Raw genomic sequence first — 25,813 nt, 5'->3', positions numbered from 1 at the left:
AAATGTTATTAAATGTTATTCAGGCAGTGAAAATGTACTATAAAAAGAGTCTGTTGTACAACGTTTTATCTAAAGATGACTGTGTGATTAAATTTTTAAAAGAAATAAATTTAAAAAATGTGGTATTTTCTCTTGCGAATGCTTAGTCAAATGTTTGCAAAAATGTGATTGTTTGTTCATGGAAAAATTTGTGGAAAAATCAACCAGTTCTTGACAGATGATGAAATAATCGAGGAATTGGTGGTCGAAGAAAAGGATGACGATGGGTATTATAATAATAAAGGAGAAGAAGTAGCTGTTCAAACAATAACTCATTCTACTGCAATAGATTCTTTTACTATGTCCATTACATGGGCAGAAGGAAACGGAGTAGATACATGTGATATTTTGGTGCTTAAACAACTACAAGAAAAAGTATTAAAAGTATCATTTCAAACAAAAAAACAAAAAAAAATTAATAATTTTTTTAAATCTGTCTCATACAAATATTAATTAAATATAACCATATACGTATTATTTATATTTTATAATAATTACAATAAATAAATAATAAATAATAATAATAATAATTCATTTTTTATGTGTCAGTAAAAATGTAAAATTCAATAAGTAAAAATGCCTTTTTATGTGAACCCTTGTTAATCCGCCGTTTTCGTTAATCCGGCAGTAACGTGGTCTGATATGTGTCGGATTACCGAGATTGTACTGTACAAGGAAATATAAAATTATAATTCCTTAGACTCATTATAAACCTTGTAGCTCATTATCTTGCAATAATAATAATAAATGTAAATTACGAGATTACAATTTTTTACCAAGCATAAAAAGCATGAACAATATACTCTAAATGAAATGAAATTACTTTTTTTAAAAACAATAACTTGTTTTTTCATGATATTATTTTAATAAAAAACTAATGTATGAAAAATAAAACGAAATTTTCCTGAAAAATAACCCATTTTGATTTGCAATGCACTACAGAAAGATACAATGAGTTTGAGATCACCTGTATAACTAAAGACTGAACGTATGATATTATTCTAATGCATGAAAGTTCAAACATAAGTCATTAGTAATGCATTTTAAATATGAAATATAGGCTTGTGAAGTAATTCCTTTTGGTATGTAATACCAAATCTCTTTATAAAAACAAAGATATACTCAAAATCCTAAATTTTATAGTGCATCTAAGAAAAATTATGGTATTATAATTAGTAAAAAATTACACATGAATTATACATTTATATTATTTTTTATGGGGGTTTTTTTTAGTTAATGTTTTAATTTTGTTTTTACAACAATCGTTGAAATTAACATACCTGAAACGTTATTCTAAATTTATAATTTAAAATTGAAACGTCTTTCTTTTCTATTGCCAAAAACATCTATCATTGATTCTAGATCTAAATCTATATCTCTGTGTACATTTATTAGTGCTGAGCTATTCAATATATCTTAACTAGTTGAATTTCTTAGGTTAGTTTTAAAAAAGCTTAAAAGAGTAGAAAAGCGTATTCCTACCAAACATTTCAACATTGTATATATTTATTTACATTTTTATATTTATTGATAATAGACGCCTTTAATACGGTCTCGGTACAGAAAATATAATGCTTAGTAACTAAATAATTACACAAAATATATGATAACATATTTATTGATTACATAATAAAATGTATTATTTATAATAAGAATATTGATTTTAATCTGGTTGGACTATCATTGAAAAATTCAAAATCAATGAATTGCTTATAATTAACATTCTATTAATCGGAGTAAAAATATTGTTATTTTGGCGGTAGGTTTTTGTATACATTTTTTTAGTTACACGGGTATTAACACTAGGAACAGTAAAAGGTATTTGAGATATTAATTCGGGACAATAATTTATATAATTAAGTAGTTATATAACCAAAGCACATTACAATATTTTCTTCTCTTTTCTAGTAAATCAATATTAAAATGTATTGCTAGATGTTTAATAAGTGTACTTATTTTATTTGTTTAAAATGGAAGTACATGTAAAAGCCGATTCTGAATACGTTTTAATTTGATTGTTAATGTAGACTGATGAGGATTCTTTTTTTGGCTTCCTATTTTTAAAACCAGACAAAGTAGAGGATTGTTTTACAAAAAGTACAGCAGTTTTCCGATTATATATTAAATACATACATAAAGCTTGATTGTGACTACCCACTTTCCATGTGGATAATGTATGTTTTTCTATAATTCAAACTACGAATAGTTGTGAAGCCTTCCACTTCATGTTTAATAATATCTTTTACTCAGCCCACCTGAATATATTCCAATTCATAGATGTTGTAAAAAATAAATAAAAATAAACTTATATCAAAAAACGAAGTATTCATATAACTAAAAACAGATGGATGATGGTATGTGAAAAATAAGATTATTTAAGACAAAATATTGTAAACTATGAAAGTGGCCAATTACCCGTCTTGATTATAATCAAGTTTTTACCAGTTTTTTTAATTTTATATTCATGAATTTTTTTTTATTATTGTTTATTTTAATTACTTTATTACATGTCTATAATTTAAGCTTACACATTTTCATTTTACTTATTTCTAATTGCATGACAACGATAAAAATCAATATTTTTAATCTACCGATAGTCATAATTTTTTATCGACAAACCTTAGTCTGTATAAAATGGGAAGAAAAATAATGATATTACGTTGGGATGCAATTTGTGTAGTCATTAAATATGATTGGGATGCAAATCATGATAAGCGATTTGTATTAACACTTAAACCATTTATTGTCAATGAGGCCTGTATTTTCTCAAGATTTTTTTTCATATAATAATTTAGAAAGCAATTGATACTATTTCCTTAATATAGAGAACTCAATATAATATATATTGAGGTCAATTGACTTAAATCATTTTTGTATCTTCTTTTTTTATTTTATAAACATACGTAATTAAAATAAGAACCAAGTAGGACATTTTTGAGTATAAGTTAATGTTCTTGGAACGATTTTCTTAATTGTTTCCAATACTAATTCATAAAATATATCTTAACCAATATTTATATAATTTTCTTTGTATAAATTAGACCAATCAAAATGTGCAAAAGTAATATTCATATCATGATAATTAGCAATGTTAAAATTATTATATGGAGTTTTAGGACAAATATGTTTGGAAGACATTTTTGTGACATATTCTGTGATTAGCACCGGATGATAATGATATATATTAGGAAAACATAGTAAAGTCCTTAAAAAAAAAAGAAAAAATTTTTAGGAAAAGGGACTCGTGCCCTTAGTGCTCTACCTTGACTACGGTACTGATACACTGACTAATTTAAGAGAAAAATGGTTTGTCACTCAGTGAAAATTCCTTAAAAAATGCATTGTTAAATATATAATACATAAAAATACAACAACACAAATATTTTATATTATTTTATTTTTTTTTTTTTGGGCTTTTCACAAGCCATTTAGACTTTTGGCCGCTAAAACTAATTCCTTCCATCGTTCTGTTGTATGCTTGTTCCAGTCCCCTCCAATTTCTTCTAATAATTCCCTGACGCTATCCCCCCACCTTTTCCATGGTCTTCCCCTTGGCTTCTTTCCTCTTATCACATAAGTCAATGCTCCTTTCAGTACACTCCCATTGGCTCGCCACACGTGGCCTGCCCATTCTATCCTTGTCCCTCTGGTAAGTTTTACCACATCTTCTTTTTTGTAGAGCTGGTATAGTTGGGTGTTGGTTCTTATTTCCCATTTCCGTTCCGCATACGGGTCCGTACATTTTTCTAAGAATTTTCCTCTCGAATAGACGTAGTTTTTCATCATCGCCTTTTATCGTTGCCCATGTGGCACATGCATATGTCAATACAGGGCGAATGTAACTTATGTATAGATGTTCTTTTGTTTTTCTTGACAACAGTTTAGATTTAAAAAGGGTTTTTAGTGCATAAAGGCATCGGTTAGCAGCGTCCAATCTGATATTTATCTCTCCATGCATGTTGTTTTGGTTATTTAGAGTAGACCCTAGGTACTTAAACTCTTATACTTCGAAGATTTTATTTCCCACTTGGAGGTTATTATAATCACTTCCTCCTCGTTTTACCATCATGTATTTAGTTTTTCCACTGTTGATTGTTAAGCCAATATATTTTCCTATCTTCATCAGTTCTTCAACAGTACTCTGAATACTATCTTTCGAATTCCCAATAACCACTCTATCGTCTGCATATGCTAGTAGGATATTTTCTTCGTCAAGGTTTAATATCTCAGTTCGTGGTATCTTTCTTATTACACTCTCCAATGCCATATTGAAAAGAACTGATGACATCGCATCCCCTTGTTTTAATCCATTATTTATTGTAAACGAAGACGATATCTCGTTGTTCACCTTGACTCGGCTGCTGGTGTTTGTGTTACATAGTTTTATCATGTTGATTAATTTAGTTGGTAAACCAAAGTTTTTAAGGATTTTCCATAGCCTTTCTCTATCTATGCTATCATAGGCTTGTTTGTAGTCTATAAAAACCATATGTAGATCATTCGCAAATTCGTAGCTTTTCTCCATAATTTGTCTTATGATAAATATGTGATCAGTAGTTAATTTATTTTTACTGAATCCACTTTGGTAGTTACCCACTATCTTACCTGTGTATATTTGCAATATTTTAAGTATAATTAATGATAGTATCTTATATCCAGAATTCAACAGTGTTGAATGCCTCTATAATTTTCGACTTTATTTCGGCTACCTTTTTTGAAAATTGGACATATCAATGATTCATTCCATTCTTTTGGTATCTTTTCCTTTGTCCATATCTGTTGAATTAGGTTATGTAAGTTTTTTGTTAGGTTTTGTCTTCCTAACTTCAGTAACTCAGCAACAATTTTATCCTCTCCTGGAGACTTATTATTTTTTAGAGTTTGGATTGCATACTGTATCTCTTATAAACTCGCATTAGATACTTCTGGTTCCGCTATGTAATATATGGTGTGGTCATTTTCACCTATTCCTGTTGTTGAGTCTCTGTTAAGGATTTTTTTAAAGTACGATCTAAATTCCACGGCAATATTTTTCGATTTTGTAATGAAAGTACCATTATTATCTTCTATCATCCGTATAGCAGGTACAAATCCATTTTTAAATGTTTTGCAATGTTTGAAGAATTCTCTGGGGTTTTGTTTAAACACAAATATTATTATTGTAAAAAATCTGTTAATTAGGTACTCAAGATGTGATAAAAACGTTTAGGTTACGTTATAGTTACGTTTAGCTTAGTTTTTCTTAGTAATATACACGAGACTTCGAGAAATTGAAATAATATCAAGTTATACACAATTATTTATGTCCGTCTTTATCTATTAATTTCTAAGAGCTTGCTTAATTTTCTATGGATATAACTTTTTATTAATAACTTATACTAAATTACTAATTAATTACTTTGCGATTTAATATTTAAGTATATTAGTATCTATATTATTTCTATCGTGAAATATTCATAGATCAATTATGCTTATACATTATTCTTGTTTGAATAATTTATTTTTAAATAAATATTACTGATTTATTATACAAAGTCCTACAAATAAATATACAATATAAAAATTCAGTAATATACAAAGTCTATGTTAAATTTTTTGTTGCATAAATACTTATTGTAAGTATTATTTTTACTCCGGTGTATCTGAAAGAAATAATCATTATTTATAATTCACGATTATCTATGTAATTATTAATCTCAATTTTTACTTAGATACAGCACATAATTCAATAATTTTAATTAACTAATTATCAATAAATATAATTTAAAATCGTTATCTCGATCCTAGTTTTATTTCAGTTTAAAAAAAGACTTACGTAAACAATATAAAAAAAAACTCTTGTCGGTAGGTCGGGTGTGATACAGATATTGATGAATGATATTACTTTATTAGTCTTATAAATTTAAATCCAGTGCACAACAATTTTATACGGGTATAAGTACTCGGTGAATGTTTCAAGTTGCTACGGTTAATATTTATGGGATCATAAAATATTAGGAAAATAATGGAATAAATAACTAATATAAATAAAAAAAAATCATTGAAATATTGATTTCGTCAACATTTTATTTTGTAACGTTCGTACGATATTTTGGCAACTTTCCGAATAATTTTTTTCAATTTCAAAAATGTCCTCCTCAAAGTACCAACTAGAACCCATTTCTTATCTTTTACTTTTTATATTATGTTGATCGGAGCATTCCTTCTAGTTAAAATCGCGTATAAAATAATACATCAATGTAAAACCAATTTATTTTTCATTTTACTCAGAATCTGATGGTAATTATATGTACTCACTTCAAAATCTATAAATACATTTCAAAATTAAATTTATAATGATTAAATTTGAATACGAAGTAAAATAACTTTGATTTGCATACAAATTTCAAACCTCTTTTTTTTTTAAACTATTCCATTACATAAAAAAAAATACTATTGAACTAATCGAAATGACTTATTTGATGATTATTAATCATTCGTGTCCAGTATTAGATTTTTAAATTCTTTTACTATAATTTCACCATGAAAGCGTTGATAGAAAAAATAAAACATTAATTTATAACCAGCCTTTTTAAAATTGCACAAATAAATTACTACATATCTATCATATATTAATTGAACACTTTAATTAACATTCAAAACATCCTTATCATTTATGTTTAACACATTCACTTTTTATAATAATTTTAATTTATAACAAGTATTTTTTTAATTAATTTATAAGTTATAATCCATTATTTAATATTTAAAATTATATAAATATGTTAGATCTATAATTAATTGCATAATGTCTGACGTACCATTGACTTATGCATGTAAGTTAGAACTTCCTAGTATTTAATTTTAAATAGAATACATAATAAATATTATTAATGTTTAGCGATGTGTTGAAATATATTTATTAAATTATAAAACATATTATTAAGTAATTATTGTATTGTATATTTTTAATTGTTTATTTTATAATAAATGCCTTGAATATATCCAAAATTTCCAATTTATTCAAATAATTTAATACAGATATTGTCAAAATATATTAATTTATAAACAATTTTAGCAAATAAAACTTATCAACTACCATTTATCTTAATACAGGAATATTCATAGTTCAAACCGTATTTAATAATATATGAATATATCATACATGACATTTTTATTAAGTGTTATTTTTTATTTAATGTTGATGAAACTCATTATATTCGATTTTTAATAAAATATGAAAAAAATATTCCTGATTTAATTTCTATTTAAAAAATTTGCATTATCATCTTGGGAATGTTTTTAGTTACCTAATAATATTTGTGTTTATTTTTAACAAAAACAGCTTATATATTATTTTACACTGAACTATTGTTATGAATTAAATTTTTGTAAGTTTTGTCTGTTTAAACAAATTGAAAGTTTAAGTAATTATGTATAATAGTGATTCTTTGTAGATAGAATGAAAAATTATGGGTATTTGAGAAAGGTCGTTTTCAAGTAATATTTCTGAAAATATAGTACAAAAATATTGTTTTAAAAAGTCTGGTTGAAATAGCCATGATGGAATAAAAATTAATTATTTAAACTTAAATTAAATCATAATTTGTTTGAAAACTATAATAATATTATATTATTAAAAAACTTATATTCATTATCATAGTTATAAAATATAATATAAATTTCAAGAAATGGTAGTGTTATTGAGATTTATGAAGATTTATGTACATTTATTTTATTATTATAGTTCAATTCGATATCCTAAATTGTGGCTTACATAATTTAATAATCTACTCTCCTCTGTTTCTACATGTTCCGACAACTCTACCAATTGTTTGGCTTTAATTTTCAAAACTCAAGAAAAACTTTATAACTTTTTCTGATAATATAATAATATTTATTTTTTAAAAGACTCTAGATGTTAACATTAAATTTATTGTGTGTAATTTACACTCAAAATATTTTGTGAGCGTTTAAAAGTTTGATTTACTGTGAAATATGTAAGTTGTGTCATTCCTGACGAGACATTTATGATTATTTTTAGGTTATTTTAAATACCTATAAAATTTTGTCTCAGATATTTTTGAAACGTATTACAAATGTACATATTCAAAATTTTATGTCCACTAGACTTTAAATAAAACTATAAAATAAGAAACATAGAATGTCTAATTTTGAACTATTCGAATTTTAGTAGAGTAGTATTACACATTATAAATTATAATCTTGTTATATATTATAAACATATTAAATGCCATTTGGTTTTTAATAACAGTAAGAACGAATTTTTAGGTTTTTAAAAGTTAAAAATTTGCTAAGAATATGATTTATTTTTTAATTTTAAATAATTTATACATTAGTACACAAATTATAATAATAAATATATATTGTATATTTGTATATGCCTACATTACATTTTAAAATATACTGAAATTATAAAATTCAGAAAATCAACCACAAACCTCAAAATATGCATTTAAATGAAAAAATTTCCTTGGTATAATATTTAAACACAATTATATATAAATCAACTAATATATTTTTCATAAAATTAAATTAAAAAATGATTATAAAAAAATATTTAATAAAATAAAATAAGTGACAATACATAATTGATGTACACCATTTATTTTGTGTGAAGTTAAATATACAATACATTTTAAAATGAAAGAATAGATAAATGCGTATTTAATAAATTCAATATGTTATTAAACCTTTTGGGAAGATAAAATACATTTTTATTGTATACCGTTTAATTTTAAATTTAAAAGTTATTATTTATAGACTATAATAATATATATATATATATTAACAAAAATATACAAACAATAAATAACTAGCGCAGGCATAGATAGTTGTACATCATTTTTTTGGTAAACATAAAAAAAATGTTAATTAAAATGTATAATAAAATATATATTTAATAAATCTTGTAATTTAATTTCTAATATTGTGAATAGAGTTTACAATAATGTACTGCTCTTTATTGTCAGGAGTTAAATTTGTTCTTCTATCAGTAAAAATATTTTTATATAAACTGAGTGAACTTTCCACAACCACGAACTCTATAATAGATAAATGGTCCACATTTTTTATCCTCAATGTACTACAAAAAACCAATGAATATATGAAAAAACCTAAAAATTCAATTTTTTATGATAATTAACTATTTTCAATATTATTATTAAATATGATTCTTGGACGTCCACACGAGTCTTTTCAGTGAAGTCCAGAATTAATTTGTATATGAAATTGAATTGATTGAATAAAAAATTAAAAACAATGTATAATAGGCATTAAAAGTCTCACAGGTTAGGTTAGTTAAATCAAAGAGTTTTAATTGATAATGCACACTCCGTTGTTCATAGTTACATACATCCATATTTTAACAAGATACTAATAGGTTGATGTCTGTTTTTCTGAAAATATGTTTTATTTAATATTTAATTTTTTACTACATACTCATGTATTTATTGTAGCTTATTAATATAGTAATTGTTGTTATTCACTAAACTCTAAAAGTTTTCTGTTAACTTTTTTATTAATTAAACAACAGTTTATAATCAAAGTATTGTAGTATAAAAACAATAGTGGGTTGTACTACGGTAAATGCTTTTGAATGGTTTTAATTTATTAATTATGAAATTAAAAATTTATTGAAGTGTAAATAGTACCTGTGGATACATATATGTATTATCTAAATAATAATTTCAGTCTCAACGGTTGTAAGATGTTTTATTAATTGAGTAGAATTTAATTTTGAAAATATATTAAATTAGTTTTACCCGTCAGCACTTTATTCAACATTCATAATTGTAATTTATAGGGGAAAATAAAGTAAATGCTATCGGTATATTTTATTAATATTATTAAATTAAAATTTTTGTTTATTAATTCAACTACCTTTTCTAATCTTAAAAAAAACACTTCTAGTATTTATATTTTGAAAAACAATAAAATATGAGTATTTTTATAATATCACCATGAATTATTTTAAACAAGTTTCCAAAAATAATGATTATGATATTAATATACCTATTAATATAACTATCGTAAATAATGTATGATGTATTTAAAATAAAATCGAATTTGTATAACAAAATGTGAACCATCATAAAATTTAGCCCGATTAACAATTTTTACTTAATAGTAAAAGTATAAGTACGTACCACTACGCATAAGTATTCGTAATAATTTAAGTTACTGTTAGACCAATGACTACAGCTATTGCAGTTTAATGTATATAGTAAAAAATATATATATAGTTATTTTATTTAAAAAAATTTAAGTCATAAGTAATGTTATTTTTGAAATGTACTTTTTTTCCTGCTTTTTTTTGCAACTCAATGTATATAACAAATTATTTTATCATACTGTAAAAAAATTGACAATTAAGATTAAAGATATTTTTATTAATTATAAATATATTGTGAATTTACATCATACATTTATTTATGAATAAACTTTTGGATTATACTGTCATAATAATATTTAATAAAGAATGTTTTATTCGTCGATTTATAAACAAATATTATATCAAATGTTGATATAATTTTAAAATTAAATTACATTGTAAAATAGTAACGTTAAATAATTGTCATTTGTTCAAGATAAAATTGCATGGCACAAAAAATATATTTCGTTGTACACTGCAAATTTCCAGCTTTTACATATTATATCTATAGCATAAAATTATTACGTACTTTTACAAGTCGATCCACCATTTGTTTATTCCGTTTAGACAGTGTACATTGGAATTGTAAGAAATTGTAAATTGTAAAATTTATACCTTGATTTTTGTGTTAAATAATTGCATCGATTCGTTATTTTAACTCTTATGATAATAGTCTTAAAGATAAAATCATAGAGGTACATTAAAATTTTTATCTGAAATCTGCATTCCATAGGCCGGTAGAATATGACATTTACCTCTTTACAAATTGTAAAGAAAATATTCCGAGAAAAATAAGCTGATAAAAGATAAAGATAAATCAATTTTTTTTAAAAACCTTGTAGTTAAAATATTACATTAAATTGAAAAATTTACCGAGAAATTTCATCAGGATAGTTTAATTGAAAATTTAGAAATTCTTGGTAGCTTTAAAATTAGAAAATTTCCTACCCTCTGTCATACGCACTTTCCAAGGATATAACACAAAGAGATTACAATGGAGAAAACCTGTCGTCTGTCAGTATGACACGTAAACCGAATTAATCGATACGCTCAGAAAAACGTCGAATAATACCAACCTGCAGTCGATAACATACATAAAATTACATTATTAGATGCCACACCCCGGTGGTACATTCAGAAGTATAAATACGCGTAGGTCGAATCTTAAGAAACGCTTTAATCTAATACCGCCTCACGCCCGTAAACAATACTCCAAAGAAAAAACTTAAAGACTGTTGAACCCAAGTTGAATGAACCATTACGATCAGAATATTAAATTGAAGATTGGAGGTTAAACGAAGTATGCTCAAAACACGGAAAGTCTTGCAACTAAATAAATTGGATAGTATGCGGAAACAAAGCAAGAGTAATTTAATTTTTTTTCATTGTGTATACCAAATATTTAAAATCATTATGTAAAAGTTAAATTACTTTTGACTCATAATAATACTCTCTCTTCCTGTGATCGACGAATACAATTAAAATACGCACACAATTGTTTTTTAAATTAAATAGAAAAAGCTGATGCTGGTTCTTTGTTGACACAATAAAAATGATTAATGGCTACAGTCATTATTAAAATATATTTTTAGTCATAAAAAGTAGTCCACGTTCGTATATGATAAGCTCGACTGTGTTGTACGTAAATGTATGCATTTTATTTGTACATCGTATTGTAATGTAATATAAATGTATAGCCTCAGTTTTTATCGTCTCCTAAAGAGATAATTATAAGACTTTTTTTTAAATTTAATTTTCTATTCGTGTAAATTAGACTAAAAATAATACATTATCAAATGCTTTAATATATAATTTAATATTGTAGTCTTAGACTTGCGAATAAGTTCTGAAGAAAACCAAGTTAACCTAGTGTAATAACTGTTCATATTTATTTTATTTTCTTATCTCAAACTATTTAAAAATAATTTAAACTTTAATTCCTGTGCATTTACACATTCGCTGTTTATTATTTTTTATGTGCTATTATATACACAGAATACTGTACAATGTACGTACACAGTGGTGCATAAGAAGTAGTAAAAACGTAATGAGGGATACTGTTTACCTTTCACCCAAGCTCATTTCATTCAACTATGTACAGGCCAATATGTTATGAGGATATACAACAGTATACATATTTTAAATAAGGGTCGAGACTATATGTGTTACCTTTATAGCTTTGTGTAGGGGTTGTAGGTAACGCAGGGAATGCACACGCCGTAGTGTATATATTTTCCATTTTTAATACTTCTTATATCCAATAATAATACAGTTTAAAATATTGTTCTTTAAATTACAATTTCCATTCAACAATGTTTACAAATTAAAAAATTAAGAGCGCTTTTGTCGTGTGCATGTTTGCACATAATTATTAATACGTTCATGAATAATTGGTTGATCCTTAAATATTTTAACATTAAAAGTGTGTAGTGTCATTTATACTCTTTATTTTGTATTCTTCTGATACTTTCGGTAGCATTGCTTTTATTAAAAATTTTGTTTTTGTTTGTTCAATTAAATTTTTGTTAATACATTTATTATTATTGTTGAACGCGTATTTATTATTAAATCGTCTGAAACGGATTTCACACTGATAATATTTATTGAATTAAAATGTTCTATGAACTTTATCCGGCAAAAATTAAAAAAGTGTTTTGTATTAACATTTGCAGCTGTATACCCTATTGAAATAGCCCCATACATACGTACTATATAGTAGATAACTGTTTGGGCGTTAAATATCCGACAGTTCAGTCTGATAAATTACGTTTGTCAGCTGACGTTTATTAAACGTCCGGAGGCCTTGTTCCGGATGCCGAGATTGCGTTCGTGTGTCACATAATTGTGTTGGACGAGTGGAGAAGGCATAGTGCGGAAGTGATGAAGTGCCCGCAGTATTCGAATGAAGTTGGTTCGCGGAACCTTTTTACCAAAAAGATCAATATTATGAAAAGACAGTGCGGAAATGCCCTATATTTTATTTGTTATTCTGAAAAAAAAATAAAACGATGAAGAAAATGTTACATAAGATTCTCCACACGAAAATTACAGTAAAAGCATACTCGTATACACGAGTTGTAATATATTATGCGTACATGGAAATATGAACTACTCTCCACCCGACGTGTATTACGTAGACATTTTGTGTTCAGAACTTCAACGAATTCGAGCATGAAAATAAAACGGTTATAATACTATAAATGTTTTTCAAATAACACGGTTTAGTAGTTTGAACAAGAATGTCTAATAGTTTCGAGACATATTTTAGCGATTTTTAGGCGCGATGTGATGTAAAATATGACCTATGAGAAATAGGCATGCTACTTATACGCACGTTCATCTAACAGAAATAAAAATGTTTTTCAGTTTTGTATTTTTTATTTGATGATGGAAGAAATAGGAGTGAAATAATAAAATGCATCTGTAAAGCTAAAATAGCATTTAACAGCAAGAAAACTCTTCTCGCATCAAGAAACATTAGCCTAAAAATAAAAATAAATCTATTGAAAACATATGTATGTAGTATAGCCATTTTTGGGTGTGAAACATGTACAGTAGCAACATAAAAGCGAAGAAGGCTAGAATCTTTTGAAATGTGGTGCTACAGAAGAATGTTAAGAATAAGTTGGATGGACAGAGTAATCAATGAAGAGGTGCTGGAAAGAATAACAGAAAGAAAATTAATATGGAAAAATATAGTTAGAAGACGAAACGAATGAAAAGGCCGTATAATGCGACACGAGGGACTGCTAAAACTGATTATAGAAGGAAGCATAGAAGGGAAGAATCATAGGGGAAGACCAAAATTAGAGTATATTCAACAAATAATAAAAGACCAAGGATACAACTCATATGTAGAAATGAAAAGGAAAGCGGATGATAGAGAAGAATAGAAGATGGCTACAAAGCAATTTACAGATTGAAACCATAGAGAGAGAGAGAGAGAGTTTTTATTTGTTAACTGTTAATTTTTCTTAAAATTTTGGTGAAAATCTAAGATTTTTTCCGCTGTGATGATCGTGAAAAATTCTAATAAAGCTATGTTTTAAATTTTTATACTATAGGTACCTACATAAAGATAAATATATATCTACAGCCATATATTTAATAGTATAACTTTAGTATTTAATGTATGTTACTGTATAACATACTAAAGGAGACAACAAAACGTATATACTAATGTTTTTCAATTATATAACATAATATTTATTATTTTTATTCATGATAAAAATGAACTTTTTTATAGTATTAAAAACAGGCAGCCCTGAATAGATTTTTTTTTCGGACACTGTGTTACTTGAATTATTTGATAAAAATCTCTAAGTAATTTTGATATTTTTCTTAATTCTTTCTATTTTTATGTCAAATTATTTTTTTTCAACTTTAATGATTATCATAATATGACGCTTTACAAATTTAACAGAAAATGATTAAATATAATCTTAACTTTTACATTATTGTAGTGAATAATATGAAAATAGTAAGTATTTATAATAATTATTTAAATAAATATATTATTAGTGTATTCGTATTACCTATACAAAAAAATAATAAAAGTATTTGGTTAATTTATTTATATTCATTATAAATAATAAATTAATACAAAAATAAGTTTTGTGTAATAAATGTGTAGATCTATATTTGCTGTAAACATTGCTTTATGAATTTGAATTGAATACATATAAATTTTTCGAGTTCATATTTGCTTGTATTTTATAAAATAAATCAACATTATCTTTTTGAAAATGTAAAATAAAATAATTTCTGAATATTAAGATATAAAATAAAAATATGACTAGTAAATACATAGAAATAAGTTTAAAATTTTGGTAGAGAATAATTTGTATGCCAGTATTATTATATACATGAATATAAAAAAAAAACAAAATTAATTATGGTATCACTTCCGTATCTCCATTTTTATAGGCTATTACTGTGTCATAATGCGAATGTTATAAATTGAGTTAAAAATAAAAAAAAAAAAATGAAACAATGATATATGACATTCACAAAATATACATTGAAAAGGATAAAGGACACAGAGGTAAATCACTATCGGATAATTTATTAAAATTTTTGATAAAATGTCACTTAATATAACAATCCTTTCGATCTCTTGTATTAACTTATTTTATTTAAAACGATGTTCAACACGGTTGTTGGTTAATTAATAATCTGCGTTCATAAATTCATTTCTTTTTTAAATATCCATACTCCTCTACCACTCATTCCTCTACCAAACTGTCCATCAATTCTTCCCCTCTCTGTACAAGACCGCATGAGAAATGAATCTGCAATTTCAATTACTTCATTTGACTTGTATTTACATTCTTTAGATAATTCCTTTTTATTTTTCCTGTCTTCTTTTGGTTATACTTCTCCCGACTCTAATATTTCCCTTAACGCATGCTCCATTCCTATCATTCAATCCACTATAAATTTCATTAACCACTCTAGCTAACTTGTTTGCATTACTTGTGAATTTTCTTTACATGCAATTAAATATATTTATTAATTTAACTTAATTGCTATAATATTTAATAACAAAAGCAAAATAAAGAATTAAAAATAAATTTACTTTTATAGAAATCTATGTGTTTTATGTACTAGTATACGTTTATGGTAGGATCAATGTTGAATACGAGTACGTATTATATCTATATATGATTTATATATACTTATCATAATTTTATACTGCTGTTTTAAAAGAAAAGAAAATATTAATTTTCCGCGCAATTGTTTTAAACTTCTGATTTTGTAAATATTGAACTTAATTTATTATGATTTAAGATGTTTTTATCAGAAACATAAATGCCATATATACCCACTGATAATAAAACCTTTACAGCTTAAATAAGAAAAATAATTATGAAAAGTATATAATAATCACTAATTATTTTTCCTTTTTATAGTTAATGATCATAACAAATAAAATCTGTTTATGTTTTGATGTGTCATAGGTACTAATACTATGTTATTAAATAATTATTTTGTATTAAACTGTTTCATAACTATAACGTCTATTTCAATATATTATAGTCTATAACGCTGTAATTTATTTTTTTCAGAGACGTCAATAGGAATGACATGAAATTAATTGTATGTCAGTGTGGGGTACAGCCCCCAAGCAATGGGAGATAGCACCGATAACTATATTAATGCCACAGAATCAGACATCATGATTAAAAGACAAATAATCAGAACCGAATTTTACAATACTTACGACGTCATGACTGGAGTAAGAATTTAATAGTTAACAATTCTCCACACAGAAATTGTTCTTATTTATAAAGGCGATAATAAGTAATAACACTAATAATGTTAACGTTATGAATTAATTTTTTTAGATTAGAATTGCATCCACTTTAGGAGGATTTTTTTTGATGATGGTTCTATTAGTGCTGTATAAAAGCAAATGTAAAACTCGATCACTCTCCGATCAACATCTCGAGGCGGTCATTAAAGCTGCTGTAGATCAAGAAGAGCAATTGGCTGCTTTGGCCAAAAGAAGTTCTAGCTCTAGCTATTGCTCTGGTCACGGCCTTTGTAGATGTTCTCCGAGTAAGTCAAACCTTTTGTGTTCTTATTTCACGTACAATTGTATAAATATTTGTTTTTGTTTCTAGGATATAGCATGACTGAGAACAGTGTCACCGATTGCAACAATTGGAATCGTAGGTCTAAGACCTATCTTTCTGAAACTCAATATCATCCATACTCTGCTTTAACTCAAACTAGCAACAAATTTATGAAGTCGTCTGTATTAGAGTACTCTTTTGAAGAAGTGAGTACTATGAGATGATAAATAATGGTGAATTAATTTTAAAACCATAGAATTTATTAGTTATTTCTTGTATATAAAAATAAAAGTAAATAAATTTGAAATATACTTCTGTTGAATATATTTTAATAAATTAATATTAAATTAATATTTTTTTAAATCTAACGAATTAACGGTAAAATGCATTTACTAAAATTCTATAAAATAGGTAATGCATTCAATATAAACAGTATTATGATATAAAAAATCAAATTAATACTGTCTAATAATTGTAGGTATTTTTATAACTGTAATTGATTTAGACATCCTGTCAATAACGTATTCAATAATGTTTATTTATTGTTGTTGTAAATTTTCAGACAGTAAATTGTTGGTACGTATAGTAGACATATTTTGTGTAGATTTACTACTTGAATGTGTTTATAGTAATTGTACAATCGTTATTTCTAATCGTATAATCATAATTATTATTTTCTTAAACAATAATGTAGTCGCGCATTCAATTTTTAAGGTAGAAATCAGACAATTATTAATTTTATTATAAATATAAACGGTTTGAAATTTATCATTATTACAACAAAAATATTCTTTAACTATAGGCTAGATATAAATACGTATAACTATATGTATAAGCCACTTGTTAAGTTCAAAGTTAAGTACATAAAAATTTTTTTTACTTATTAAACTAATTAATTTCATAAAAACAATTAATTATATGCAAGTATATAATATTAAAAATATTGTCTTTAAAAATTGTTTAATAGCAAAAACAGTCAGATTTTTCATAAATATGGATTAAAGCAAATTTCATCATTCCTCAAGAACGAAATCCGTTAATTTCCTCTAAATTTATTTTCACGATTGTATGATTAAAAAAAAAAAAATGGGTTTAGTAACTTATTTGTGTTGTCTACCTCTCTGAGATTAGATCTATGCTTTGATAATATTATCTTATATTTATCTGATAATATCATTATTATATATTTAATCGTAAGTTTAAGTTATTATAGTTAAGATATTTATTCTTTTTTGTTAGATTCCAGTAAATTTTTTATCACGTCCGTCTTTATTATTAATTATGTTCAAACTATCCCTTCTTTAGTTTAAATATACCTTTATTATAACTCTTAAGTTTTAAAACTTTTTTTTTAATATGTTTTTTAGGTATTTATATTCGTTTGATGTTATTAGTTATAATAAGTAATATAAGTAATATTGGTATTTCGACTTTCTTTTTGCACTATTGTTTGATATTGCTACTCATAAAAATTATGTCCGCATTAATACCCTCATCTCCATCTGCCGCTATTGAACGATAATGGGAGCTTTGTATCATATACTAAAGTTAGATCGTTTGCCTCTGCCCATTTCTCTACTTCTTTCCTATCTTCATTCGTTTCGTTTTAGCCCTAGATGCTGTTGTGACTATTGAAATTGCCAATTAAAATTTTTATTTTTTGGTTTTCAAAATGTATTGGCTTTGTACATTTAAATGGGATGTAGATGGCATATATATTGACCATGGAGTTTGTAAATTCTACTGTGATAATTTCTATGTCGTTGGTTTCTCTACAGTTTATTGAGAGGATCTTTAGATTATCTCTTACAAATATCCTACTCTAATATTTTTTTGGTGGTCTCTCTATTGCCAACTTTATTCCCCTTATCTTCGAACGATTGTTGTCCATGTTTCAGTATGTTTCTTGCACGCATACAACATCGCATGCGTTTTTTGGCATATTTCTTGTAAGATGTCACTTTTAGTGTTTGAAAATCCTTCAATGTTATTGAAGGCGTTATAATGATTGGTCCTGAAAATACCGTTTTAGGTTTTTTGGCGTGATTAACATTGGTATGGCAGTTATAGTCGAGACTATTTACACAGACTGAGATCCGTCTAGTGATGGTAAAATTGGCCGTGCAGCACGTTTGGGCATTTTTACCTGTTTAGTATTCAAAATCCACACAACGTTGGGCACTTTATATCATATTTATATAAAAAGATAATATCTATATATATATATAATTATTATACATATATAGGAGAAGAAAAAAAGGTAAATATTTTTAATCCAGGTACTCACCATTTTGATTATTACCATGAGAAAAAATATTAGGCCGAATTTAGTTTCGTTAACTCACCTTCTTCACATCTCTCAAGAGGGTTGAAAAATGGCCAAATAGGGTAATTTAAAAGTTTTTGCATTTAAGTGGAAATCTAAAGAATTTATCGTAAAATACTATGGAATATTTATTTAAGAAATAATAATTTTCTATAAGAAATGTCTTAAAAAAAATGTCTTAAAAGATTTTCCCGAAAATTCATTATTTTCTAGGAAAATATATAAATAAAAAATATTTATTATGTTCAAAAAAAAAAAAAAAAACATTTTTCATAGTTATTTAAATATTATTGATGAATGGTTGAAAATATAATACATTTTTTTTAATTTATGATATAAAATTAAATTTTTTACAAAAGAAGTGATTAGTGCACATTTTATTGGTCAACCAGTTTTAAATCTTACTTAGGTTCATATAAAATAAAGTTAGTAAAAATTCGTAATTTTATAAAATTTCCAAAAAATTTAATATTTAAAAAGCTTATTTAAATTGTATATTCTTCTTTTAAAACGTTACGACTAGATCCTGGATACTGCTTCCTATAATCTTGAATAATCTATAATTATAAAAAAAGTTACGAAATTGTTACTAAATTATTATATAAACAAAAATCAATAAAATTACTTGTAAAACATATTGTTTTTGTTCTTCTTGCTTAGTAAATTTATCATTAAATTCTTCAATCAATTTAACTCCTCTCTTTGCACAATCAATAACGACTTTTAATGAAGCTAAAATTTTCTTTCCTTCTACGTATTCTGGTATACTTTCCCATAATGCTGGATCCTTGTTTAAAAATTCCGTGAAAATCCAAAATCGTCGAAAAAATTGAATTGATTTATTTGAAAATAATTCAAACGGAAGATCTTTTTCTAAAAAGTTTGAAACATCATCAAATCTTACAGTAATTTTTTTTTTATAGTCTTCTTCTTCATTAGTTTCTTCACTCAATTCTAATATTTTTCTAGCTATTTTTAGTCTGGTTGTATTATCAATGCGATCACCAAATAATGATAAAACACAGCATTCTTTATTTAAATATCACAAGTGGTTGATAAACTTTTTAATTGCTACTTCTTTTATCGTTTTATTAAATTGTGTATAATCAACTAATTTTTTTAACAATTTTATATCATTAATTGGAGCTGCAATTGGATCGGAGAACAAATCCATGACTTTAAATAGCATGTTATAATAAAACAACATATTTTTTGTAAACTTCTTTTTTCTAATGGAGTAAGTTTGAACTGCTCGCAGAACAACAATATTTTAAGACAGTAATGGCTTTTGTCATCCATCGGGCTAAATAGTATGCCCCCGGGGGTCGAAAACGTATACCATGTGGAGGTATTTTTCCCAAAAATATTATGAAAAGCTTTATAAATTCTTTATAGTCATCTATTGGAAAAGTTTCATTAATTTTTTTTGTACAAAATAATAAAACATCATCAGTTACATTTTTTAATACTTCAAATACTTTAGGATGTGATTTCTATACACTGAAATGATTAGTATCTAAATTGGCCCAGTTATTTTGAAATCGTCTGAATAATGGAATATTAGGTCCAGACATAATTAAAAGTTTTGATATGATAAAAACAGCTTGGAAAACAATTTGCAATATATGATGGCAACAAGCGAAAAAAAGAATTCATTTTTTGTTCAAGAAGTATGTATATAACATTAAAACGACTACTATTTGATGCCGTAGTGTCAAAAACAACAGCCTCTACTAGCTTGATCTAATAAACTCCAGTCTTTTAATGTATTATATACGGCCGAAGATATTTCATTTCCAGTCCAGGATGATAATTGTGGAACTTCTAATAATTGTTCAGTATTAGGTGCTGTAATAATTACAGGAAGATGGTCTATCTTTTTTCTTCCTGTAAAATTAGGTAATAATTTCGAGTCCCAATATACAACAGCAAATTTCAAATTTACATCAAGAAATTTAGATTTTATTGCTTCTGATAATTTTTCACGACACTTTTCTCGAGCTCTTTTAATCGAAGACCTATTAATAATATACTCACTAGTATTAAAATTAAACAATTCAGCTACAGCAGTGAGTAAATAAAATATACGGCGTCACGATCACTAATTTTACATTTGTCCAAGGTAACTGATAAATGATGGCTTATAATTTATTTTCGTGCACGCTTAATTATTGATGGACCATGTGATTCAGTATCTTTAATTACCTCATTTTCAGTGTAATCTTCTTCTGATGAATAATCCCAATTTACAACTTTAATTTACAAAATTTATTATTGAAAATTACATGTATTTCAATAAAATAAAAACATTACAGGTAGGTAATGTTTTTATTTTATCGATTCTGATTCCATTTGGTTTTTTTCTTTCTGCTTAGCTTTTTGTTCTTCTAAAGACACTTTTCGTAACTCGACAGCAGTTAATATTATATCTTTACCCATCATACATCCTTGACGTCTTTTTTTACGTTGTTTTATAAAAAAAAGCTTATCTTCATCTATTTTTATAATATTTAATGCATTGCTGTGTGCGATGTCAAATAAATCATTTAAATTTTCTTCAAACATTTCAGTATTTTTTCTTTGTGTTTCAGTACTTTTACTTTTATTTTTATCTAACCTAACTCATTGGCTATATAGTTTTTTATTTTTTTTATATAATTAGATCGATCCTGAATCGGTATACGAACTTTTATCCAAATAGTTTGACATTTATCAAAGACAAGGCTTGCACTATCGTGTAATTTTAATTTGACAACACGCATATTGTAAAATAAAATACTCAAAATATAATTTTTGGATGGCAGTTTACTATCAGTGATCTGATATCTGATTCTTCATGACACCAACCAAAAATATTAATTTTTTCAACATAATTAATCTTATAAAAAATATTCACTAGTAGATAAAATATATACGTTGAACCGAACTTCTGCACTCGATAGTCGACATACACAAGTAACAATAAAAATATAGAAGATAAGCTTATCGTAGTGTAACAATAATTATGACTTAAAAATAGAATTCAACCTAAATGATGATAAAGATATTGTTATTGTACGTATTATACACTAGATTATTATTTTATATTAAAAACTAAACTACTTCCATAATATTATACTTAAAATTATATTACAGCGGTTCCCAAAGTGTGCGTCGCTGTGCCCTGGTGCGCCGCGATGTCTGTACAGGGGTGCCATGCCCTCATGAAATACTATCTGGTCTAACATTTTTCTTATGATTAATCAAATTATGACTTTGGGAAGGGCGCCCTGAAAAAACCGTAGATGAAAAAGGGTGCCATGAGTCAAAACATTTTGGGAAGCACTGTTACATTACATTAGATAACTCATTAAATTAAAATATTTTTTAATAACTTCAATAAAGTACCAATTGACTAATTAACCCTATGAAATTTTCCTAAATTACTTTTTTCAAACAAATTAAATTTTAGACAATATCCACAAAAAAATGTAATATATCATCAATAATACCATTGATTTTATAATATACTATGTATATTATAAAATTAATTATAATACTTAAATGAATGCTCAAAACATAATAAATATTTTTTAATTTTAATATTTTCCTAGAAAATAATGAATTTCGGGGAAAATTTGTTAAGACATTTTTTATAGAAAATTACAATTTATAAAATAAAGGTACTATAGTATTTTACGATAAGTGCTTTAGATTTACATTTAAATGCGAAAAACTATTGAACTACCCTATTTAGTCATTTTTTAACCCTCTTGAGGGACGCGAAGGGGGTGAGTTATCAAAACCAAATTTGGCCTAATTTTTTTTCTCATGGTAATAAACACAACAGTGGGTACCTGGATCAACATTTTTAAAATTGAAAAATTAGGACCACCCTAATGCATATTTTTGCATAATATATATATATATACAAATATACTCAAAATAATATAGGTAACAAGTTTTATAAAGTGTAAGTTACTATTTATTTTGTAAAATAATCAAAATAATATAAGTACAAATATAATAAATAATAATGTAGCTATAAAGTGTTATAAAATACGTAAGTTATTTATACCCGCGTTAGATAAAAATAGTAATATTACATTAATCAAAATAATGAAGGTATCAAGTTTTATAAAAAAAAAAAAAATAAATATATTATGTAATTATAATATTTATAATTTTTATATTATATTTATGTATTTATGTATTTTATTATATTATTTATAATATTTTCTTAATAACGAATTTCCATAATTTATAAGCATTCAATTAGTGTTATGTCTCCTTTATCATAAGCAAGGCTCGGAACTTTAGGCATTTGCATATTTGTCTAGAAAGTGCATATTGAAATTCTGATTCGATTTAAATTCGATTCATAGTATGTATATTTCAGGTATAAAAATTTTTGTTGCATAATTTTGCATATTTTGTTACTTTTTGTACCAATTCGCATATTTTGAGTTTAAGACATTTATATACATATTTCATGGATTTAACAAAAATTATTTAAAAAATAAATAGTTTAATAATAAAATATTAGATAAATGACAACCAAAATTCTAAGTTTTATATCGTTTGATAAAATAAATTAATTCAAGGGCTATTATTTGTATTGCTCCGCTTCCCAATGCACTTAACAATAATATTATAATCTTTATAGTACCGAGGTCTTGTAATAGTAACCACCGCCGGCCCGTATTTATATTTATAAAAATTGACCACTGTATTAATATTTTATAACATGACATAAACAAATTGTACAACCATAGGTAATTCGTTAACAATAATTACCTTTAACATAATTATTATGTTTATTAGGTTATCAACTTATACACAATATTATTTCTAATCGTTATAATACTGCATACATCTGCATGCAAGCGACTCATTGTACAGTATACACTAGTCAGTAGTCAGTTTATTATTTTTTAAGCAACTATTTTCCATTTTTTTACTGCATATTATACCGTATATTTTGATGTTTTTTAACGCATATTTTAGTATTTTTTAGCGTATAAAGTTCCGAGTCTTGGTAATAAGCATTCCAATTATCAATCAAAAATTTCCTTTTCTAGTGTAATTGAATTGATTTTATTTTATACTATTTATTTTTAACGTAGTTTATGCCTGAATGTTAGAACGTCTACTACATGGTACATGTTTGGATGCGGATGGTAAAATTGTGCATTGAAATGTTAATGGAAAGCTTCGGGTCCGTTGAATGTCCTAGTATTATTTATGGGAGTTTCTGCCCAAATATTTGATGGAAATTGAAACTCTTTATTAATATAATTTTCTAAAATATAATCAATAAACGTATGGTTATCTGTAGGAGCTATAGAAATGAGCTCAACAAAACCATCAACTTGTTCAGGTAGTAAGAATGCTAAACCAAAAAAATATTTTAGCCATAACCCTATTTTTGTATCATTTTTATATTGATTAAGTAAATAATTATTTGATTGAATTTTACGATACCAGCTTTGACCTTAATGAAATTGGCACGCAATAATTTGTATAGTTGAAAGCGATTCTTCGATTGCAATATGTGCACTTTTTTCAAAATCCAAATGTATTTTGTTAATTTGTATTTCTTTGTTATTTGATTTTTTACAAAAGTCTTTAATTAATGTCCACATTTCCTTATATTTATTAGTTGATTTCGAATTAAAAAAAACAATAAATCAAAGACAGAGAATAATTGTTTTGTAATATTTAGATTGTATATAGTTGATAAAAATATAACGGACAATATGTAAAAGTACCATCAGCAAAAATTTCACGTACTTCACACAACATAACTAAATTTGTATAACAAGTGAATGTTGGTATGCTTTTATTATTTTTCGTAAAACAAAATTGTTCGTTATTATTAGCAATGATATCGTTTTGATTTAAAAACGGTTGATACTTAGCCTCGTCTATTGATTTAGGAATAGTTAATATTAGTTTTCGCCTAGCTTCATATCTAGATTTCCTCATCTGAATGACTTATATTAACAGTAGTTTGATCTTTAAGTACTTTTCTGTTTATTTTAGTTAGTTTAGTAAACACATCATCAATGGCCTTTCGTTTAAGTGTAGACATTATTTTTTGTCGATTTAAAATATTTTCAGAAGTGGCCGGATGGTTGTGATCATTTTTTTGTAAAATTATTAAATCAAGTTTCTCAGCAATGATTGCTGTTACGTTAAATTTACGATTTGTACATCTGAAGTGAAAAGTTCGGTCCTTCAATTGTTTATTCTCACTTAGCTTATATCCCTGTATCAGAACACATCGCCTTCCTCGTTTTGTTACAAATATATTATCTATGAAGTTCATGGTAAGAATATTTACTTTAACACTACACACTCGACAAGCGACTACGGACTGATTATCTGATATAGGCTTGTGGTGAAATAAATATGGATAGGTACCTATTGAATTTTGTTACACTATTAATACAATTTTGGAAATTACAGATAAATAGATTTTCGATATTTTCGATAACGTCTGTGATTACGCATTTTATCGCTTTTTATTATAATATTTACTATCATAGGAAGTCCGGAATGCGGTTATTATTATCTTGCTCGTGTAATATACCACGATAGTGACCGCTCCGTTTTTTTTTTTTTCACTTAGCTTCGCGCCACTACCGTCGCGCTGAATTAAAGGTATATATATATTACCTATATTATTTTGATATATATATATATATATATATATATATATATATATATATATAT

The 25,813-nt window shown here is 25.7% G+C and overlaps 1 protein-coding gene across 4 annotated transcripts in view; it reads left to right on the top strand.

Moving 5' to 3' along the window:
- The window catches only part of LOC112680577, a 53,164-nt gene that overhangs the window by 8,743 nt on the left and 18,608 nt on the right, over window positions 1-25,813 (top strand). For all 4 annotated transcript variants that reach the window (XM_025550726.1, XM_025550725.1, XM_025550724.1 and 1 more), the window contains 3 exons: window positions 16,261-16,430; window positions 16,540-16,753; window positions 16,819-16,976. In XM_025550726.1, coding sequence (XP_025406511.1) covers window positions 16,323-16,430; window positions 16,540-16,753; window positions 16,819-16,976 — 480 coding nt within the window. In that variant the 5' untranslated portion in view covers window positions 16,261-16,322. The remainder of the gene's footprint in view (window positions 1-16,260; window positions 16,431-16,539; window positions 16,754-16,818; window positions 16,977-25,813) is intronic.

The sequence above is a fragment of the Sipha flava genome, unplaced genomic scaffold (genome assembly GCF_003268045.1).
Source record: "Sipha flava isolate LNK unplaced genomic scaffold, YSA_version1 177_pilon_pilon, whole genome shotgun sequence".
In the NCBI taxonomy this organism is placed as follows: Eukaryota; Metazoa; Arthropoda; class Insecta; order Hemiptera; family Aphididae; genus Sipha; species Sipha flava.
This window is presented reverse-complemented; position numbering and strand designations above follow the sequence as displayed.